Source organism: Anguilla anguilla, chromosome 19 (assembly GCF_013347855.1).
Source record: "Anguilla anguilla isolate fAngAng1 chromosome 19, fAngAng1.pri, whole genome shotgun sequence".
NCBI classification, from domain to species: Eukaryota; Metazoa; Chordata; class Actinopteri; order Anguilliformes; family Anguillidae; genus Anguilla; species Anguilla anguilla.
Genome location: NC_049219.1, coordinates 15350219 through 15373650, shown reverse-complemented (window position 1 = coordinate 15373650; position 23432 = coordinate 15350219). Strand labels below are relative to the sequence as shown.

Genomic DNA, 23432 nt, shown 5'->3' with positions numbered 1-23432 from the left:
AAAGATGATAACACAGAGCCCACCAAAGACAGGGGGCTGGTCTTTCAGCCAGAGAGGGTTTGGGACAGGAACCAGAACTGGGGTAAAGTAGGAGAGGTGCTAACCTTTGCAGTGGTGCCTCTCGCTGCCCTGAATATCGAAAATCTTGCCTAATGTCGCGTGCGATGTGCAAAACTCCCGCAGACTGCCCGGTCCAGCCCACGGGCTGTTTGCACATGCTGTTTGCTGACAGTAAACCAGCGGCTGAACAGGACCCAGTCTGCACCAGCCTGATCGTACGCTGCGTGGCTCGGCCATCCATGCTCCAATACGCATACTGGCCCGTGCTACCCGATGCTCCACATCCATTTAATAACTCAGTCTGTGACTAAACACTGGGTTCAGGAGAGGGTCATTCAAAGGATAAAAAATAATGAAAATAGTGACAATAAATTTTCAGTGTATTCTGCAGAAAAATGGATATCAGTGATATATGAACTTCAGCGCCGAGGCTGTGATGGACAGGCGGTAAGCCACTGCTGCCGGTTTCCTGGTATATTACAGCTGAATGGTTTTCTGAGGGTTTGCAGTGCAGCTCATGAAAGCAAATGGGGGGAATCGGGCAAAAATGTAGTAGCGCAACATGGCCATCGCTCAACATACCGTGACCCTGCTCCCGCCCTCAACCAACCCCCCCCCCAACCTGCACCTCTGAGCAAACAGTCCTGGAGCCTCGTCTGTCGATTCAGGAGCGCATCAGCATCAAAAAAAAAGAAGCCCATTCTCAAAGACTGAATTATTTCTTCTAATAAACACAGACTTTTTACGGGTTTTTATTCAGAATAGGAAGGCTGAAATGAAAAAGCAGATAAACGCTTCATTCGTGGGCGAATGGGAATTATCCACTAAAATGCCAGGCTTGGTATGCCAGGTCCTTTCAGTCATTATTAAGCATTCTCTTCTCTTTCATTAATCCTCCTTCACCCCCACCCAAGCACATCTGGGCCCTGTGCAAAAAATGCCTCTGCAATCCTGTGGATTTTCCAATATTCCCTGATTATGGGGATGCTGAACGAATGGGAGGACTGAGCCTGGAGGGCTATTTAAGAAAAAAAAAGTAATTATGTCTAAAGTTTCATGTGGGAGATTAGGAGTGGGGGGGGGAGCAGGCGCTGAGCGGCGGATCTCTACGCTTCGCCGCGAGTTACCGACGCCGTTTTTAAGATGGCCCCCGCCTTCACAGTCTCTAGGTTGGGATAATCGCTCCCGCGCCGTTCGGCCTGGCTGATAAAGTTTTCTCTCGGTAGCAGGAGCGGCGTGATTACAGCGCGGGCTAATTAATCCAGCGGAGAGAGAACCTCGTTACTGCCTCTTTTGTGCGCTTTTGAATGCGTGCTTAAGGATTAGAGAGAGAGGGAGAGGGAGGCGCGTCGAGCACCCCGGCCCGTCCTAGGCTGGGGGGGGCGTCACGTGACTCGCCGTTAAAATCCCGGGGCGGCGGCGGCGTTTCCGTCGTTCGCACGCACGCCCTCGCCAGCGCTGCCTCAGGCCTCCTGCGAATCCACTCGGAGAACAATAACCCTTTATCGCTCGCATGTATAGATTAATGGCTGTTTTTACATTCATGTTGCAGGCGTATAGTCATTATGCGGCCCTGGTTTATTATTTGTGACGAGATAGGCGGGTCACCCGTCATTGTGAGTTAGCCGCAGGCACGCCAGGGAAGTGCTACGCAGAGAGGGGTGGCAGTTATACAGGGATAGCATGTCATTCCTTTTGCACTTAAAGGGGTTTTGTAAAGATGCATGCAATATGAGACGTCCGGACAGTATTGTGTACATGCCAGTATCTGTGCGTGTGTGTGTGTGTGTGAGCTAGTGTGTGTATGCATGCGTGTGCGTGCGTGTGTGTGGATTTTCTGTGGGTGGCACAGAGCCAGCCTGTGGATTTGAGTGCTGTGCAGGTCTGGTACTGCAGCAGAGCGAATGAGTAGCATGCTTGCAGTGCAGGTGGGGAAAAAAAATAATATTTTTAAAAAATCTTTTTTTTTGTAATGAAATCGCTCTGCGAGCTTCCAAAACTCACCTTGAGGAGAGGTTAGCTTTGCCAGTCGGCTTTTCAAGCAAATCTACGGCTGTGGAAAAACTCACTGAATGCATGCATGAGCAGAAGTGCTGAGTCGGCAGTGCTGTCAGCGCTCTCTGGGCTGGAATTCACCTGCGCTGCTGGAGAGCAGGTTCACCTGAACGGGCCGTTCTCCTGGGGTTTGTCCCATTATGCAAAAATCTCCACTCCCTCAGCCTTTGATAGCTTTGATCATTTTTTATTTTTTTGTTGTTGTAAGGTTTTCTTCCTTTCAACAATGTGTAGCTCTGCCTGACAGAGACCTCATCCAAGCAGCTGACTGTGGCTTAGAGAGCACATTCCTGCCCACGTGACACTCTTATCTGCACGGATGGCAGGGTGATGTGTTCTTGCGCTGTGAGACGTGGTTCTGCCGATTTCTATTCCCTTTCTCATCGAGTCACCCTGCGTCCTGAAGCCTCTCCCTCCGCCATGTTCAACAGCCTGTAAGTTTACAGCAGCGAACACTCGCTCTCGCATCAGAAATGCTGTTGGTGTGAAATTATGCATAATTCTGCCCCCGCTGTGCCATGACGTAACAGGAAATGAAGGGCGGGGGCATATGTTATGGGGGGGGGGGGTATGAATGTGTGAATCTCTTGGCCCTGCTTGCTCTGCTCCTCTCCTCTTATGGCACCCGGGTCTCCAAAACGGCTGGAGAAACAGCAGCTCGGAGGCGGAGAGAGGTGCTGGGACTCTCTCTCTTTATCTCTCCCTCCCTCTCCCTCTCTCTTCCTCCCTCTCTCTCCCTCTCCCTCCCTCCCTCTCCTCTCCCTCTACCCCCCTCCCTCTCCTCTCTCTCTCCCCCTCTCCCTCTCTCTCTCTCTATCCCTCTTGGCTCGCAAAAAGCTTGACACCCGCCACCCCCGCTGAGCGCAGGGTGCCAGTAAGAGGCCGGTGTGCGATCTCTGCCGGGTCCTAGTTACCCTTCGCACTCCACCCATCACATTTCATTAGGCCTGGCCGGGCCCGGGGGGGACGGGGGGACGGGGGGGCGGTGGCGTCTCATTACACCTGTCTCCTTCCATCCCAGTTTCAGCCAGACGCTGTCGTTAAAGCCCCCGTGCTCTCCGGATAACGACTCCGGTTATGACTGTTATTGGAGGCTGATGCCAGAGGGTAATAACCCAGGTGCAAAGGCCAGGACCCAACATCAGTTACACTTCAGGGGGTTCGCATTCCCCCCCCAGTACCCCCCCCCCACCCCACCTCCCAGGGGACGAGGAAGCTCCGATTCATAACGAGCTATGGAAAGGCTGCTTAGTTTAAGTAATTGCAGTTTATTGTGTTAATTAGTAATTGAACAAATGCTCTAGGCAACTGATAGTGGATCCACAGCATCTTGCGCTGGTTCACAGCAGTGAAAGGAGTGAAACCGTTCAGGGTAGTTGGTCGGCCTCTTCCAGCCGAACCTCTGATACGGTGAAGTGCCGAGGTTAAAAAGGGGCACGTGTGCTTGGAGGTGCCCTGCAGTTAAAGCGCTCTCAATCTCCAAACCTTAATCTCGGTGTCCAAAAACCCCGAAAATGAAGCGCGAGCCTCTGCCCCCTCGGTGTCCTCCCGTTTCCGCGGCGACCTTGGATTCAGACGTCGCTCGGGACGGCCGGAACATTCCGGAGTGTGCGGCGCAGATAAGGAGGTGCCAGCTGGCTCTGAGGCTCCGCTCCCGCACAGCGTCGGTGTCTGGGAGCTGCCAGGACTTTTTTGTGGCGCTCGCGGGATTTGGAAAAAGGCCCTGCGTGAGAGTGGAGTGCTGAAATGCGCGGGTCACACCATTACAATACACTACACTACATTACACTACATTACGTTACATTACACTACATTACACTACACTACACTACATTACACTACATCACACTACACTACATTACATTACATTACACTACATTACGTTACATTACACTACATTACACTACACTACACTACATTACACTACATCACACTACACTACATTACATTACATTACACTACATTACACTACATTACATTACATTACACTACATTACACTACACTACACTACATTACACTACATCACACTACACTACATTACATTACATTACACTACATTACACTACATTACATTACATTACACTACATTACGTTACATGCCTTTAGCACACGCTCTTAGCATTTACACTGCATCCACTTATACAGCTGGATATACACTGAAGCGATGCAGGTTAAGCACCTTCCTCAAGGGTACAACGGCAGTGTCCTACCTAGGAATCAAACTTCTGACCTTTAGGACACAAGACCAGTTCCTTGGCGCCCCCAAACCACCTGACATATGTTTGTTTTCGTTTTTTTTATTTTTTACGCCACTTGTGATTGTACAGTGTGTCCGGCTGCACACTGCCAAGGTCAGGTCCTTCCTGCTGCGTTTAAAATCGACATTCTATCGATTTATCCGGTCCGTGTCCAGGTGAGAGACCCACCGGAGAGACAAAGCCATTTTCAGTTCTGTTGTTCCAGAGAAAAGGAACAACGCTCTTTATAGAAAATGAGACACACACACACACGTACACACACACACACACACGCACACACACACACACACACACACCCGTACACACACACAGTACTGAATCTGGTAGACTTGGTGCATGTAATGCATCCAGGCTCAGGCCAGGAGGCCCTGTTCCTCTCTCACTCGTCCCCCCCAGCTGCTCGCAGCGCTGCTCTGCTGCACCCTGTTAATGAGGCAGTTTGAGAGCAGCTCCGCACCGAGGGGCCGAACTGTGGCGGGACGCGTCGCGGGAATAACAAACGCATCAACGCTTAATCACAGCAGCCGTCGGAGGACAAATCCTGAACGATTCAGAGGACGGTGTGCCCCGCGGCCGAGGCGGTTCTGCTCCTCCCGAACACCACAGGCCACGGTGGGGTGGGGGGGGGGGGGTGCGCTGTCTCGCACCGCTCACCTGACCCATCAGGACGGGCCCGAAAATCTGCAAGACTAAATCCTGAATTTTCCTTCATTGTTTATCCACTGCCGTTATAATTTTGATCCACACTTAAATGCACTGCGTACTTGGCACTGCAGGAGGACATCATATTTTCAGTCCACATGCGTTTTTCATTACGTACTTCAGATGTCACCCTGGAGCCTCGGTCTGGAGTACACTGCCACGCATTTCCAGTGTTTCACATTTCAAGGTTTATTTGGTTTGCTGATGCTGTTGACTGCGGAGTCGCGTTGCTCAGGTTTCACAGTGTTTACAGGGCTTGGGAAGTCCGGCCCTCTGACCTGAATGAATTAATTAGACCTTTCCTGTCAGTTACGTAATTAAACGATGTTGCGTTATCACCCTGTAGTAGTAATTATAGGATGAATGCAGTGGTAAAACACAAATTGTATTCAGAAAATCATCCATAATACTGTTCTAATGTCAGAGGTTGATTGCGGTGGCAGAATGAAACTTGATTGCCAATCAGCTTCCCCTTCCTGTTTGCTACCCTGAATTAGCGCTGCGCTCCCCTAAATTATTTATCTTCCTCGTTAGAACCGATCGATGATGTAGCACACGCCACACTGTAACGCACTGTACGCCTGTACAGCGTTCCTCTCAGATATGGGGCTTCACTCACAAAACCTTTCTCAAATGCGTGGTGGAACTGCAGAAGCGGCAGGGCAGCGCTGCACATCCACTTGACCAGGCTTTACAGCAACGGCAGTGCTAAGACCCTGATCCAGGCCTGGAGTAACGCCCCTCTTTAATAAAGCGCTTTGGCACATATTTACACTGTGCTTAAACCACACCTGTCTTACCTGTTGGGCGTTAACTTTGTTTGACATCAGACCTGAGTCGAATTACATATTTGTTTTGGATTCAAATACTTTCCTGTGCTCTGTTGATCTTGCCTGGTGTAATTGAGCCTGCCAATATGACCAGAAGGCGGGGTTTGCAAGTTTTTGAGAGTATTTCATTGCTTCCAATACGCTATACAAAGATCAGTTAAAGCGGTAGGAAAGTATTTGAATCCAAAACAAACACGTATGTGACCCAGGTCTGTTTGACGTCCTCACAAACACGCAGTGGGTTGGTCCTCTTTAACAGCTTCACCTGGGATGCGTCACCTGGACGATGCGGTAAAGTGTAGAGGCTGTAACGGGTCCCTTTCCCTGGGGCCCCACAGTCCTCACTGGGGGCCACCCTGGGCTTGGGGGGCCACCCTGGCTTAGGTGCTCTTCCTTGGGCATCTAGTCGCTGGACCTTTAAGGGCCATTTGTGCCGCCTGCAGCTTTCTCAAGGGACCGCAGAACCGTTTTTTTTCTGTGGCAAAGCAGCGCGCGTTGCATTTAAATCCTATTCTCAGATGGATATCTGGAGCACATTAGCACACGCCATAGTGTCTTGCCACTGCACAATTGGTTTTCGTTCGGTACATTTTGGTCCTGAAATTGCATATTTGCTCGGGGGTGGTGAATTGCATCTAATCTCACAGTCACATAAATAATGAATTATTTAAAACTGATAGGATTTCTATCAGTGAAAATGGCCATTCCCGGTAATGACATTCTACTCAAAAGCGTATATACACTGTGCTAGCCAATATGTTGTGATAGGAGGATGAAGGCGGGGTAGGTACGACGTGCAGTTAATTAAAAGCAAAGTATTGTGTGACTCATGCTATTTCATGAACACAGCAGCTGGTGCATCGCTGGTCTGTGGGGGCGGTGTGATGTAAATGCAGCTCATGTAAATACGGGACACAGCGCAACAATCGTTTATTTTAATCACTTTCAGGGCTGAGCTTCACGCCACAGAAATGAGCACGATCCGGGTTTTCTTCTTTAAAGGGAGCCCTTCCAGGGATCTGTGTTCCCAATTTAAGTGCCTTGGCCACCGTGAGTCAGAGACATTACTGACCGAGGCCAGGCTACCCTGGAGTTTATTTCCGTGCGTTCTGGATAAGCACGCAGAGATATAGGAAATGGCTATTTTTGTCAACAGGCAGCTGGCAGCAGCAGTTCTGATATTGAAAAGGATTATTCCTATGGAGAAATACAGAGCCGCATTTCCCCGGATTAAAAACCCATTATTCTAACTGTACTGGTGAGATATCACGTATATTCTCTGCTCAATTGTGCCTTTTTAAATCAAAATAAATAATAACAAAATAAATAATAAAAGTTTCTGAATTATTAACACTGTACGTATTAATGCTTCATGTATAATACTGTGATACCGTGCACTGAAATTATTCTATTCGAGAGCTTTCTGCATTTCATATTCTATTTTTAAGTGTGAATTTGTAACTGTTCCGGTATTATCGAGGTTATGTATGATGCAGCGTATATGCGTCCATTCATCAGAAAGCTTTATCTGGCCATGCTGGGAGCTTAGACTCGCTCACAATAGGCCTGTGAGCCACCAAAATGGAATGAATTAAACGTGTGCCACACACAACGACGACAAAAAAACAAAAAACAAAACGTCCCGCACGTAGATCACAGGACTGCTGTCAGGCAGCTTGAGCTGATTACAAATTTAAGGCATCAGCCCGTCTGCAGTTTTTTAACGCCAGGGTTTCCATGAATATTAACGGCCGCCCCAGCTCACGATTGGATTTTTTTCACGGTGGCCTAAATATTTACTGAGCTTTCCTTCCCTTTGCCGTTTTTACCTCAGACCTGACAAAGACGTAGTGCGGCCCGTTAAGGAAATAACGCTACAGCTTCACACTGCAGTTTACCTCTGCAATATACATCCCCTAAGCACCCATATCGACCCTCAAGGCCATCGTAAAGCGGGTGAAGAAAATATTTTATCTTCTATTTTAAGTGCGTGAGTAACCACTTTAGCGGTTTCATCAGAATCTGATCTGGACACGGACGTCGTTAAAAAAAAAAACTAGACTGCGTAAATGCAGCCGACTTTGTGATTTGTCCATGTCAACTGCTATCAGGGAGATGGCTCCAAATTGCACCATAGTCAATGGCAACAAAAGCTTCCAACCAAAGCAATTACACGTAATTTAGCAACACAGAACAGCTTATGCAGTCAGGCATGTAGCGTGACCTCATTCTTGTCATGTTGATGCCAAAGGGCACTCAAATGTTGTGTCTCTGGCATATTTCAGTGATCAAATAAAATGGAGAATCATGACCGAATAGCATGACCCAATACAACACTGCAGGCCATTGAGTCAGAGTGTACCGAGAATGTACCCCTGGGGGACATTCCAGAATTGCCATTGCCTTTTTTCCATCTACTTAAATGAAGCACACAATTTTCTAAGCAATTCATTTCTAATTGCAGAACATACAGTCCAGTGAACGCGGGCGGATGCTGCAGTGCGTCTCCCCGCACGCTCTGCTCCTTCCAGAAAGTTCCTCTGTCGAAGCGTACGGCCCATCCTGTCAAATAACCTTTTAAATCCGATAAAGGTGTCTCTGGTGCGAATCCGGTCGAAGATAAGGCCAACTAACCTTTTAAATCTGATAAATGTTTCCCTTGTGCAACTTTAGACATCTTTAATGCCGGTTGTTAATGCAGATTTTTTTTTTTTTCTCCTCAACTGTGTGGATGCAATTAAGCAAACAGTTCCTCAAAGCCCACCTTGACAAGGATAAGACCGAGCCTAATTTATTCATTAAACTATTTACTTGCAGGAAGCAAGATAGAATCAATTACCACCACCTTCCCCCCCTCCCCCCCCCCCCCCTCCCCTGGTTTTCTGATTAGGGGAGAAGCCTTATGACGGAACATGTGTCCTCCACCCCTGCGGTAGAGAATAGCAGAAACTGCAGGGGAAAGAGAGAAAGCGGTTTGAAGTTTGACACTGGCAAAAAGAGAAAAGCTCCACGAGTGCCATCACTTAACTGCAAATTCATTGAGTGATGCGGAGAGATCGATGCACACACCACCACACACACACACACACTCGCACGCACGCACGCACGCACGCACGCACGCACGCACGCACGCACGCACTCACGCACGCACGCACGCACGCACGCACGCACGCACGCACGCACACACACACACACACACACAGGCTATTTTATTCTGTATCTGCAGGACTGAGATAGCGCGGGACTCTTAAGACCGATGTGGCCCAACTGCGGCCCGATGGAATATGTTTGTGGTGGATGCTTAACCGGCTGCCTTTTCATACTCGTACCGGAGACTAAAACTTCCCTGTGCCCTTGGCAGCGTGCTCGTGGATCAGCAGCTTCCTAAGAATCGGAAGGACGTTAGCTGATTAATTATATTTCCACTGCAGATCTAACTGACGCTTGCCTCATGCGTACCTGTAATGAGCGGTATCGATCCACCCCTGGTTCAAATGTTGTTGTTTCTGTTTCCTGTTAATTACACTACATTGTATTTTCCATCGGCCATTCGCAACAAGGGGGTGATCATTCTTACACGGTCTGCTGCTCTCTCAAATGCCACACACTGTTTGCGGCCATGTTGTTAATAACCCTGCTGTGCCGAAGAGTGTTGTGGGGCAAATAAATATTTCTTTATTGGTATTGGAAAAAAACGGAACATCTATCATGTGACAATAAGGCATACGTGTTGTTTTTTTGAATGCCAGCCTCTTCTTAAACTCATCAGTCCTTATTCCTTTGTGTGTGGCCTACTCCAGACCTAGAGTTGCAGCACCGACCTTGCCAAACGTTCTCAGTAAGGTCATTTTTGCAATATTAACGAGCTTGGTGTCCTCGTGAGCATGCTCAGTGGTGTCAGATACCGACGGGTAACGTTTATCCTAAAGATTGGCCCCCAAAGGCCCCTGGCCCCCCTCACCGTACCGATCCCTCTCTGTGCCCCCCCCCTTACCCCCCCCAGCCCCTCCCCTGTCTGCTGCTTAATGGAGGTGAAGGGAGGAGAGGAGACGCGGGTCCCCTCCCACACACCAGGCACAGAGCCTCAGATCCACGGCCAATTAAAACACACCGGAATAACGGCTAGCTTGGAGGGGGCCGTTTGACGCGACGTTGCTCTAATAACCTTCTCCGATTTTCACAGACCTTCCTGTCTTTCTGGGGGTGGGGGGTGGGGGGGTGGGGGGGTGGGAGGAGGGGGGCGGCGAGAGACAGAGAGCACATGCAGACACACACCTGACGGGGGGGGTTCAGGGGGGAGGGGGGGGCAGAGAGCACACGCAGACACACACCTGATAGTGGGGTTGGGGTTGGGGGGGGGGAGAGACGGAGAGCACACGCAGACACACACCTGATAGTGGGGTTGGGGTTGGGGGGGGGAGACGGAGAGCACACGCAGACACACACCTGATGGGGGGGGTTCAGGGGGGAGGGGAGGGGGGGCAGAGAGCACACGCAGACACACACCTGATAGGAGGGGGCTCAGAGGAATTGTCACTCAGATGTCAGGACTGATAATTGTGGCTGTGATCCCTTGTTGAAAGACTTTAATCATGACATTGAGGGGTGGGGGGGTGGGGGGGGGGTGTGGTGGCGAAGCGTGCGTCTCCCCCGAGCGTTTTTTTGGCGGGAATACCGCGATCAGACACGTCAAACGCTGCGTTACCCGCGGGAAAGATCTCTGTACCGCCGCCTCCACCTCGGCTCCCTCCCTCGCTTGTGTTTTTAACATTTTTTACAGCTCCTGTTGATTTAGGCAAACGTCTGGCTCCGGTGGCTCGTGACACCACAAATTCAATTAAACACAGTGAAGCTGAAGGTGGGGAGCCCGAAAGAAATGGGCTGGGTGGACAGGGAGGGGAGGGGGGTGAGGGGGAGGGGGGGCGCCGCGCCACGCGGAGGTCAGCCGTCAGCCGGGCGCAGACATTAGGAAAATTTAATGTCTGTTTATCGCGCCGTTTTGATTTCGCTCATCTGGCTCCTTATGGGCGCGCTCACAAAGACATGGCCTTGTGAAAACTGTTGGGCCTTCATCTTTTTTTCTTTTTTTCTTCTTCAAAATTCATTGCTTCGACATAAAACAAGTCATCTCAGCCTTCTCCATATTTATAACATGCTCCGGGCGCGATGGCGGCTGAAGGATTTGCAGAGTGTGGGAGCAATCATGGAAACGCTGGCGCACATCTGCCATTACAGTGCAGCCTTGGCGGGGTGCCGGGCAGCGTACCTCGGAAAGGCACATTATCAGCCCGGATTCAGGCCTGTACCAGACAGAAGCAAGGCTTTCGTCTCAGATGTGCCTGTCTTTTCTGAGATATAAGATAAGATACGCTTTTATTGAGGGTAATGTGTCCTCTGCGTTTGACCCATCCTGGCTGCTTAGGGGCGGTGGGCAGCCACAGTGCAGCGCCCGGGGACCAGCTCCAGCTCTGAGGCCAGTTCCCTTCCTGTCCTCTCGGTTCAGCGTGGGAAACCTGATCCAGTCCCAGCGCACGCGTGCCACAATAAACCTTTCACTTCCTTATCGGTGACTTCACTGTGCTCACAGGGATATTCAGTGACTTTGACATCTTTTCTTATTTATTTATTTATTCATTTACATCTGCCTTTCTACATTTCTGTCCCGGGGCGGTTTTGAAGGCTCTTTAGTCTCCGCGGTGGAGTCTTTGTTTGAAATTCACTGCGCTACCTGAGCGAGGGTTTTTTTTCTTCGGGCTTTACTCTGAAATCTGGTGTGTAGCGCCGTTTTCGCCCGCGCCCAGAGGCCATCGCAGCCATCACGCTGCCGCCGCCGCAGATAAGCCGCTCTGTCTGTTTGTTTACTTCTTTGGTTCCCGTTGCCACATGACGGAATATCGGTCATGCCGGACCGTTCTCTTCTGAGGTAGCTGATGTTTTGGCCGAGAGGTCTGACCAAGTCCGTGCCTCCCCGTCCAGATACTTGCTTGCCTAAAGGACTGACCCTCCAAGTAACACACTTGTCTTGCTGGGCTGATCTGATTTCATTTCAACTCCATGAGAAACTGGCAAAGAGGGAAATCCTTTACAGCTTCATGTCATGTTAGAGGATATCCTGGACTATTCATTTGTCAAATCACGTGAAATATTTACACATTGCATTGCATCTTGCTTTCAGGTGATTTTTGCCGCAATACTGTGTCATATTTTCTACGCTTTCTTGTTTATGTACACACATACGCACACACATGCACACACAGTGTGTACTTGAATACATCCATTGTTCAATGGATCCATTGAATCAGTTGAGAAACTAGCCTATTTTAAGGGCCATTTCACTGTGCAAATATACTTTACTGCGTGAGTTCAGTCAGGTGGACAAACGTGCTGTTTGACTCTGGCTGTGCTTCCAGTGCAGTATAATGTCTCAGGCCCTGTGCTTTTTGAACTGATGACATAAAAATGTGAAGAATTGGCAAAAAGATGCGTTTGCAGTAAAGCTAAAGCCCACGCAGGTTTTATTCAAACCTGAAAATGGCTTGATAAAGAGGAACCAGCCTTGCTCTTAAAGTGTATCCTGCTTTGCTCAGCGTTCCTCACTGCTGAGCTTTGTACAAACGGCCATTTACACCTCTACCTCTTGTGCAGCTTATTGTTTGAGCAGGCCCCCCCTTTGTAAGGTTTGGGTTAAAGAAAGGCGCACTTTCTCCACCAACCGACGGCTCACTGACTCGCCCCAGACGGACAGTTTCAGGGCTTCCTGCACGCGGCTCTCAGGCGACTCCCCCCCCTCCTAAAAACCCTGCGCCCTTCAGAGAGAGAGAGAGAGCTCGAGACGGAGCGGACCGGAGCACGTCCCAGCAGGGCGATGTTCCCTGCGTGTCGTTACACCAGCCCAGGCATTCCGTGCCCGTGCCTGTTTGGACCCCCCCGTCCAATTATGACCGAGGGAACAGAGGGAACCTGATGTTCTAGAACCCTGGAGTGACTGAAATCATGTGCTCTCTCTCCCCCCCCGCTGTCTGACTGGAGGCCAGCGCTACACGCTGTACCTTCCACCGCTGCTAAATTTGAGCATGCTGTCCCGTCTTGTCTTGCATTGCACCCATGTTCATGTGATGTGACGTGGCAAAAGACCATCAAAGGCTTTATTTCGTATGAGGAGCATAACCCCTGGATATTGGTAGCAGCACTGAATCACAGTTCCAGGCTGTTATGTTCACTCTTGGTACTGTCGTTGTGGGGTTTGAATGCCACACTTTTTTCTGTCTCCATACCCATTCATGTGCGCCCTATAATCAGCGCTTTAAAATAGACTTTAGAATTTATGTTGACCAATGAGTGAATACATCGTTATGGTCCAAAACAGCGTAAATAACGGAGCTGCATTTCCCTGCCTGTGGTAATATTTGAAGGACAATCTAGCATCCCGTCTCCGCTCACAGACACAGAATGGCCGCTAGGTTTTGTGTCTGTAAGGGCCCCTGCATAGATCTTGATGGATTTACTTATTTACAGTTCTGTGTCCCAAAGCCGACCGAGACAGCCATGCTAATTAAACGACTTGTCAGGTGGCCATTGGATGGTGTCGGGCGAAATGAGACTGCATGAGATAAGACTGCTCCCGTGGTTATTATTTCGCATCTATCAACTTCAATAACATAATTACATTTACATTCAATAACATTTCCGTAGTCCTAAACAGAAGCACAATTTTGGGCACTTAGGGTCCTCCTATCGCACAGGGTAGAACACTTCAGAATACCACAGAATACATCAGCGCAGGTCCCTCAGTGTTGTATTTTTCCTGTCTGTTTTTTTCACTGTTCAGGCCGACCAATCGGGTGTTGCGGAACCCCGCGGTATCCTAGCGACGGCGTGTGACACTTACGCAGGGAGTGCCACTCGTCCTGCTGGATGGTCTTGGTGATGTTGTAGGACAGGTTCTTGGGGATGGCGGCCGAGGAGTAGTGGTACTTGATGAAGGAGCACCTGGTGATGGAACCTGGAAAAAAAAAACAACAACAGGGTTTTTACACGTCAGTCATTTACAGGCTGCGTGTGCCTTCCCTGAGCATGAACTACACAGGGAAACCGTGGGAAAGATGATGTGCTGGGGAAACATACTGAGGTCATGTTGGAGGGGGAGGGCTTGCTTTTGTGTAAATGTTGCAGTCACCCTCCACTTGCACTTGGTTTTTAAAAAATTATATATTGTTGTTTTTATTGGTGATTTGGGGTACAATAGGAATATTCACATCCATTTTGAAGCATTTAAGCATCCCCAGTGTGAGCAAAAGCCCAAATCTAGACATCTCGAGGGACGTAAATCTAGGTTGAGAGATGTTTTGACATAAACGAACTTGGTTAGCTCAGTCGTGAAGAACAAGGGAAACAGAAAACCAGACGAAACGCCACCAATTCCTCCACACGGCGCCCTCAGCCTCTGTTTCACATTAGAGCGCAGGGGTTACTAAGGGTTAGCGTGTTAGCGCTGATTCACATTAGAGCTGAATGCACAGGGGTTACTCAGGGTTAGCGTGTTAGCGCTGATTCACATTAGAGCTGAATGCACAGGGGTTACTAAGGGTTAGCGTGTTAGCGCTGATTCACATTAGAGCTGAATGCGCAGGGGTTACTAAGGGTTAGCGTGTTAGCGCTGATTCACATTAGAGCTGAATGCGCAGGGGTTACTCAGGGTTAGCGTGTTAGCGCCGATGTGCCAGCCAGGTCCCTCCCACTGTCTTTCACCCTGCATGGCAACCGGGCGCCCAGGAGCTCGCACCTCCCAGCCCCTGAGATGCGCCTGATGATCACACTTTTTCCAGCGAGCAGAAACCCTCGCGCCCCCCCCCCCCCCCCCCCCCCCCCCCCCCCCGCTCCCCACGGTAACCGAGTTCATCTTAATCCAGCGCCATCGTCCCCGTGCCCTCAGACTTCCACTCTGGGATTTCAGGAAAGGTTTTCTTTATTTCTGACTCTGAAGTCATAGGCATTTCAAAAAAAGAAAAAAAAAAAGAAAAGAACACTCACTTTTAATGCTATTACTGTGTGTCAACTCCGATTATGTCAGCTGGTTGGGGGGGGGGGGGGCGGGGGGTGAAGTAGAAACTGCATCAGAAGAGTCCTGAGACTCTTTGCAGTGCTAACAGGGAGCTGAGGTTACCTGCCCTTCAGTGGAGAAGCTCGCTGTTCTGTCCACCTGCTCCCTGCATAGAGCTACTGCTGGGGCAATTATTAATGCAGAGCCATAATCTCCCCCAAGAGTTTCTCTCCAGTTGTCATGTGTTTGCTGTGATGGGCTGCAGTGTGGATGGGGGGTGGGGGAGCAGGGGGGGCATGGAGGGTTAGGACACTGGAATCCCATTTTGATTACTGAGCATGCAGCAGAGCAGCAGGAGTTTAGCTGAAGTGGGACTGCATGAGTAATGTGTGAGTAGTGTTGTGCTGTACAAGCTGAGCTGGTGTATCTCCAGCTCATAAACTACTTCCTCTGCGCCACATGAAATTACTGAATTTGTTCAGTTTAAGATGATGTCATCGCTGAACTTCTTTTTCCACAGGTGCACAAATTTCTAAAATATTCCTCCTCATTCAAGCAATACCCGGTACGTACTAGTTCCACCCGAAACAAAAAAAAAACAAAGTTAAAGTCCGAGCCTAAGATTTAAAGACCAGGCACAGGCTGTCCAGCCAGGGGCTGCCTCAGAGATCTTAATTACATGCAGAGTGGAATTGGGCGAGCAAACAGCTGCAGTAATCCTTTATAGTGTTACGGTTTATAGCTGCAAAGTTTCTTCCCACATTTATCGCAAAAAAAAAAGCAAAAACCGAAACACATTTGTCTGTTGTCAGCAATTCTGCAGATACCCAAAGGATTACATCACCCTGTATATTCTTACAGTGAAGTGCATCACCAGAACAAAAAGAGTTGAATGTTAATTCATTATCAGTGTCAATGATTTGTGATGGGAAGGTTAGACATGCGTAGGTGTAATTTCTGCTTACTATCCAGCTGTCTTATCACCTCATATCTACTGCTGTGCATTTTTTCCATATTTTCTTGAAATAATATTTGCTTCCGTGGTGTGATGGAAGGGGGTGTGTGTTGTGCACTGATGTTTAGATAACTATAAATATTTGTCAGTTTTGCTCGTAAAAGTTTGTGCAGTTTGCTAGTTGGCACTGTGATTATGTCTCTTTGAAGTAATTTACAGCCGTAACTGATGTAATTGAGATGAGAAAATCTTGGGAAATGGAAGGACTGTTAATCATTAAGCAAATTGCAGATTGAAATCGGTACCCTTTTGGCGTCTGAATTGCATGCTTGATTAAAAAGTCATGGGCCAGCAAAAATATTCACAAACAAGTGAGCATGCTTTGCTTATACCTGTTTGCTTGTGGTCATTAAAGACCCCATGGCACTTGTTGCACAGAGTAGGGGGTTCCCCAGCGTCCTGGCTGAATTCCCACCCTGGCTCTCTCCAACTTGCCACCTAATCATCCCCTGATTTAATTGGCTAAGAAAATATATAAATAAATTCTTTCCCTCTCCACCTTGGCTAATGTGTGCGTGTGTGCTTGTGTGCGTGCATGCGTGTGTGTGTGTGTGTGTGTGTGTGTGTGCATGCGTGTGTGTGTGTGTGTGTGTGTGTGTGTGTGTGTGTCTGTGCGTGCGCGCGCGTGTGTGTGTGTGTGTGTGTGTGTACATGTACAGCTCATGAAAGAGCACATGACTCAGGTTCTGAGCTGGACAGAGATCGCTCTCTGGAGGTGGCTGTGGCTTGGTATGGATTTTATAATGGCGAGTGTGCTTCCAGGAGCTGGACGGATCTCAGCTGGAGCGCAGAAGCTGGCCAAAGGACCCTTTAATCTGATTGCTTATCAGAAACGACTCAGCATGGCGGTATTTATAGGATTCCTTTTCATTCACGTGTAATAAGTGCATCAGGTCTCATTTGTACAGATGCTTATGAAGCCGGGCTCTAATTCAGCAGTGAGTAACTTCAGCCAATCCGCCGTCCTTCAGACGCAGAGCGGTGGGATCCGGTCTGTAGCGGGACACACCGGGCATGAGAGCAGAAAATGGCCGCCTGCTGTCTCGCCCGCTCTCTAGCGCTTAATGCCCTCCAGCACAGCGCTGCGCTTCAGGAGTAACTTTCTTACAGTGGGACTTTTTTTCTGCCGGAGATGTTCACGCTTCATCAGGCTGGACTCTGCTTAGAGTCTGCTTGTACCGCTGCGTACGGGCCTACTCCCCCATCCCCCCAGAGACCTCCGCCCGCAGACGGCCATGTTTGTGTGGCTTTGCCCCCCTGCCACCCCCTCACGTTATCATCCAGCCTAACGGAGACACTGGCGTGAATGAAAAAGGAATAATGGGGAGGGCAGGGTTAAAAAAGCAGCTCAAAGCTCTACTCTACTGTGGTACCGAGCATTCTGATTCGTGGAAAAAGGCAGGTCCCCTTTCGATTGGCTGGCCTGCCCGTTGTGAAGCGTGTGTTTACGTCTCAGTCTCGGGCCCCGCTAACGAACGTCACTGCGCGCATGACAACGGCAGAGGAGCTGTTTTGCACGCAGATCCCTCAGCCTCTCCTGGGCTCGTACGGGGTTTGCTGTGGCGCAGACTTTCCAAAAGACGCCCTTCCCCCTTGGGAGTCGGCCTCAGGACGGCCCGTTTCAGAAAACCCGCTTCGTGTGTTTTTTTCGGGTTTAGGGTGTTTATTTTTCGCACGGGTGCTGGACGGGCTGATGCAGCCCAGACGTGGGCTAAAGGAGAAGCAGGGCTGCTGCTCTGCTACCCTGGCACTACTGGGCCAAAGCGACCCGTATCAGCACTGTGTGCTTATGACCCGTAGCATGGACCCGTGCTTAACATGGCTGCCAGTGCATTGCATAGGGCACAGTTTCTCATTCTAAATTTGGGAGAATTCCTTTTATTTTTCATTTAATTTTTATTTCTACAGGACAGCCTCACTACTAAGACCTTCCATTTTCCTGCGCGTACTATACTATAAGCATTTGTACCCGGCTGTAACTGAAGGTGAGCACCGCTAATCCACATAATGAAAATTTAAATTTAAATTCAGTTGGGGGATGAGAGAAATCTGGAGGCTCCGCAGGAACATATTTGACTGACAGACTGCGCTGTCACAAAGCTGTAGCGCTCTGTTATCAGCTGCCCTGAATGAGCCCTGTTTCCCTTCCTATATTTGCATGCGTTCTTTGAGGCTACGTTTTATTTACATTATATTTATATTTACTTTCATTTCCACCTCTTTACCGGAACATTTTGTGCATCTTTTGGAATTGAGTAACATTCCGAAAGAATAAAGAAATAAATCCGTATTCTTCCAACGCCTCGCTATATTCGCCATAAAATCTGTCCCAAAGAGCACGCGAGTTATATGCAATCATAAAATTAATCATTCTTTTATTTCCTTTGGTCTATCGCTAGATTTCAGAGTAAGACAATGACATTGCGTTTGGGCTTGTTTTAAAGCTCCTGCATCGGCTTTAATAAAGAGGAGATTTAAGTCACACTTTGTTGTGGCCCGAGAAATTACTCACAGACACTAAATTATCTCGAGAAAACAATTAATACCCATCATGCACTGCAGCGCGGCTGCCGAGCTTCTATTTCCAGCTTAAGTTCCGGTGGCTTTTTCATTATTTTTTCTGTCAGGCCGAATGAGGACTAATTGCATTAGCGCAGCTACACGATCCATCTGGCGCCTCGCGGGCTGCGAGCCGGGGAGGGCTGGGAGCAGGTGATCTATGTGCGCCGCTTCCTCCTGAAGCTCTCCGAACGGCAGCCGCGCCTGCTGTAATGGCTCGGGGAGCCCCGCTTCCACCCCGAACGTCGCCGATTTAAACCCCCAGACAGGGCGCTGCTGTTGTGCCCCTGAGCGCGGCGCTCCGTCTGAATTGCCTCGGTGTGTAAACATTATAAATCAATATAAAAACAAAGGCTGAGTGTGCAGTTGTGGAAGCTTCCACTGGAACCAGAGTGCAGCAGCGCTGGACTGATGAATGGGACACACACTGCAGTGAATGCACACAAACTGTTTTTATGGTGCGAACAGCACTCGGACCTGCAAGGGCACAGCTCTATCTGCTTTAGATTATTATATAGTCTGTCTGCAGGTCAAAAAAGAAAGAAAAAAAAAAAAAAAGACTGTCTTGTGCTTTCACCATTACTCTTGTTTGGGAGCATTTAATGAAGTGTGTGGGTAGTGCTCCTGCCTCCTCAACCCCTGTAGAAAGTGCCGGAACACTCAGAAAGGCGACTGAGATGGTGGGGTGAATCACTTCCTGGAAAACTAGAGCTTTACCTGGACTTCATACCTGAGCACCTCATTACAGCTCATTTCTGTCTAATTTGGGCTGTCAGTTAAGCGATGGAACATCGCTTCGCATGTCCAAACCGTCATGAAGTGTGACTTCCTGTTACTGCAGTCTTAGTACCGCGATTTCCCATGAATCACAGGGCCGCACCCTGGCAGGGCCCATGCTGGGGAAGCCCCTGATGAACTAATGTGGAAACCTTTTTAAAAAAAATCCTCTGTAGAATCAGTTTAGCTCTCTCTCAGCAGTGCATTTCCGCAAAGATATTCAAGCCCCAGGTATCTGTGACTCCACATTTAAATATTTATTAAAAGGATCTGGCTGTTTAGACTACACTAAAAAAGACTAGTGCTTTAAAAGCTGGCACAAGGTCTGTAACAATAATAATTTCTCACTGTCTGAAAGATAATGTTTCCATATTAGAAATTACGTTTTTAATGGTAGAATAAAGATGTTTTAAAGACAATGCAATGAGATTGATGGCTTTAGTTGTAGTGTCATTTCTCATGCAGTGCATATCTTTCCTGGGTACTCCCTTTAAATTGCAGGAACAAATCTTACAAGCATAAAACAGTAGCTGCATGAAATGTTCCATATGCAAGAAATGATATAACATACATGGCAATGCATGCAGGCTGCAGTACTTGACATATTTTAGCTTTCCAACCCCAGATGTTGTATATTGTATTAAATGGTGAGAGATGTCAATAATAGGAAGCAATTATGATTACCTCTCATCATTTTATCTCAGTATTTTTACTGTTTTACATGGTAGACTGCAGTGTCCTATGCAGGATTCGAACCCGCAATCCCTCTCAAAGCTCTTTGTTATGTACGCCTCCTAATGGGTGCGTGCATGCTAAGAAAACGCTGCTCAAATCGATGGCAGGCGAGGACTCACTATTTGTGCTCGCTGTAAATTGGAGAGAAACCCATTTTAATTGAGCTGTGCCGCATATGATTTGCCTCAAGCGATCGTACTGGATGTATACAGAGAGAGCTGCCCTGTGGTTGACATTTTCTCCTGCTGTACAAACCAGAATTGCCTGCGAAGGCGCCGTTGCTTGTACAAATATAATTGCCTGACATTCATATTATGATGTAACATGTATTAATAATTGGACCTAACAAAAACAAAATTCTTTATTAATATTGAAATATTTCTTGAAATATTGATGTTTCATGGGAACGGTCAAGAGAGTAGATTGCCTTTGCAAGGGTATTTCCATCCAGACGCTGCTTGCTGTGTTTTTCTAATGGCAGTATTCTCTGCACTCTTGTTTACTGGATCAAGGCTGAGGTGCAGTGGCTCGGTGTGGCTCCGTCTCTGGCTTTATTGCCAGTTTGTGATTATTGGCGGGTCACAGCTTTGATTTAATCTCAGCCCACGCTTCCCCTGACTAATTGTAAATTGTAAAGCGCGGCTTGATTGCCGGCTTCTTTATGGGAGGATAAAAGCTTGAGATGGAGACGGACAGCGTTATTAAGAACAGATTACGGCTTCCAAATGGTAATGAGTCACTGTTTCAGTCTGCCCTCTGCCTCATTGTCACGGTAACAATAGGACCTCGTTAAAAACAGAATGCTGGGCAAGCCCTGGTACATTTAAAAATAACTGTCACTACTGACCATATATGGGCAGTCAGGTGACAGAGCAGGGCACAGAAGCCAGTGCTGAAAATGGCCACTCGCACGGTCCAGAGTTTTCTCCTTCATTTTTGGATCAGATCTTTCATCTTGCCTGGGTATTGGAGAAAAAAAAAATCTGTCAAGGTTTTTTCTGTTAATTAGCTGTGAAATGCATCCTCCACCCTGGGCCGTTTAATTCATCTCTTCCCTGCGCAATCAAGCTCTTTTTCAAGTGAAAATATGCTTTTAAGGTGTTGGACAAATCAATAAAGCAGCATCAGATTATTAAGCCCTCTGGAGGTTTCCATGGCAATGAAATATAGTGTCACAATTCAAATATCTGAGAATACTCACATTCTGTGAGTATTGTTGTCTCTTATTGTTGTAAGCTTTTTCCCGCAGGAGAAATGCCTCGTGATTTACATACAGATATGTTGTCTAATGTACATACAAGATCAAACTGTCTCACTCACTCCTGTCTAGACATGATATTACATCTCATATGGATGCTGAAATGCCATCCCTGACGCAGTCATATATACCTGGGGCTAGAAATTAACATGATTCTGAATACACTTTGTTTTCCTTTAGAATAAGTGATTAGGTCTTAAAATAACATTACATAAAAGTACATTTTTTAATCCAAAATGACATCCAGTTATACATAGCCATGAACACATTAAGTTCAGTTCACACAGTAAGCAAAGGCTCGGTCAGAAAGTTATGGTAAGTCAAACTAGAAGGAGGTGTGACGAGCCACAACGTCTCTCTGGGCACTTTCTGCAGAACCTCGACTTTTTGCGTCCCATCGCAGCGAAACTCACCATGAGCCCGTAACCGAGTTCAGAGCCTCTTACGCTCCCCATTTCCCCCCGGCCCCTCCCTGCCTCTGTTTGGCTGTTTGTCCCTCCCTGCCTCTGTTTGGCTGTTTGCCCCTCCCCTCCAATAGTGAGATTCCGGAGGAATAACTAATTACTAAGAAACAGCAGAGAGCACCTACTCGCTTCCTCCCAGTGAGCGTCAGCAAGATTCGCTTTCGAGGACTAGAAAGCAATTTTCAAGTGTAAATCAAAAGTTGGCAAATTTCAAATTTATACAAATACTATTAATAATAAACAAGCCAAACCGTGCTGCGGCAGGAAGAGGACAAGGGCAAAAGGGGCAAAAGGGGCAGAAGGGGCACTGGCGTTATCTGGCCGGGGAGCTAGCGTGGCCCAAAGGGGACACTCTGTGCCGATGGTATCTCGGGCTGCAGAATGGAGCATTTAATTAAACGTCCGTAAACAACTGCAAAAAGCTGCCTGTCACTTCGCCTGGAGGGGATCTGGCAGGAGCACGTCCAGAACATTCTGGCGTCCTCGGGAAAAAAAAACAAAACCCGAGGATTTTTTTACGCCTTTGCAGTTTCTATTTTTAACGTCCGTTTCGGTACAGATGGCGCATGTGACGTCCAAACAAAAAAAAATTCGCCCAGGCAAAAAAAAAAAAAAAAGACCCACCTAGTGGAATGCTAATGACAGGCTAATGGAGTGCTTTGAAACTTCTTTGTTTTCATGTGTTTGCAGCATAGCATTAGATCAGATCACACGTCGGCCATTTTACTGTGCAAATTCACGCTGCAGCTTTGTTTGCAGTCATCAGACACCTCGTTTTGTTATTGCAGGGGGAAAAAAACCCTATTTGTACTTGCTGTGCAGGAGGGCTGTTTATTGAGTAAAAGTGGCCGGGCTCCACTTCCTGTTGACAGTCGCGTTTGTGTTGCTGCACAGAGAAGTGAAATCCCTGGCCTCTCTGTTCAGAGCGTGAAAAGCTCTGTGAAGGTAACCGCCTAACACACGCGAGTGCGGAATAGCTGCAGTGAGAGTAAAGCCGCACACCCTCTGTCCAGATCGCCCGGCTTCCTCTCGCCTCCCACAATCCACCGCTCGTGGGCGTGCTTTCTATTTTTAAAGCAGTGTTCCTTAAATGTATATCGATCGTATATTTTGGAAATCCCCACACTGCAATAAGTCCTTAACGGGAGGGCTGGGCGGGAGGGAGGGAGGGAGGGGGCGGATAAACTGTCCCTTGTAAACATTAAAGGCAGGTGCATTTGCACAAATGATGACTGGTGCAAGCTGTAAGCCCGGCTGCATTTAATTGGAGAATGAGCTCTATTAAGCATGTGGGAGACGCTCCCTTTCTCCTCTTTGCCGAATCCTGCAATTATCTGTAATGGAGGCGATGGATGTGGACGGATTTTCCCTGGCTGTTTCCCAGACGGGGCTCGCCGGAGAGGCTGGCAGAGCGGGGGGCTGACTTGGCCCCCGCTCCAGCGCTGCCGTTTGAAGTATTAATAGACGAGCGCCCAGCAGGTAGGCGCTGTTTACCTGCACAGCAGCCTTTGATGCAGTCGCAGCTTTGGCGGTTTGGGACGGCAGTGTGTACCGCCAAGGCTCTGCCTTCATTGTGTGTCCGTGTGTCCTGGCACAATAAGCAGGGCACAGCTGAAGCGTTGCTTTTGGATAATTTGGGGGGGGAACACCCTGCAGATTCAACCCCCCCCCCCCCCCC

General features: G+C 48.4%; 1 protein-coding gene across 1 annotated transcript in view; it reads right to left on the bottom strand.

The window, feature by feature from the left end:
- LOC118219185 (transmembrane protein 178B) overlaps positions 1 to 23432 on the bottom strand; it is a 52927-nt gene that overhangs the window by 15768 nt on the left and 13727 nt on the right. Inside the window, exon 3 of the mRNA XM_035402180.1 lies at positions 13795 to 13908. Coding sequence (XP_035258071.1) covers positions 13795 to 13908 — 114 coding nt within the window. The remainder of the gene's footprint in view (positions 1 to 13794; positions 13909 to 23432) is intronic.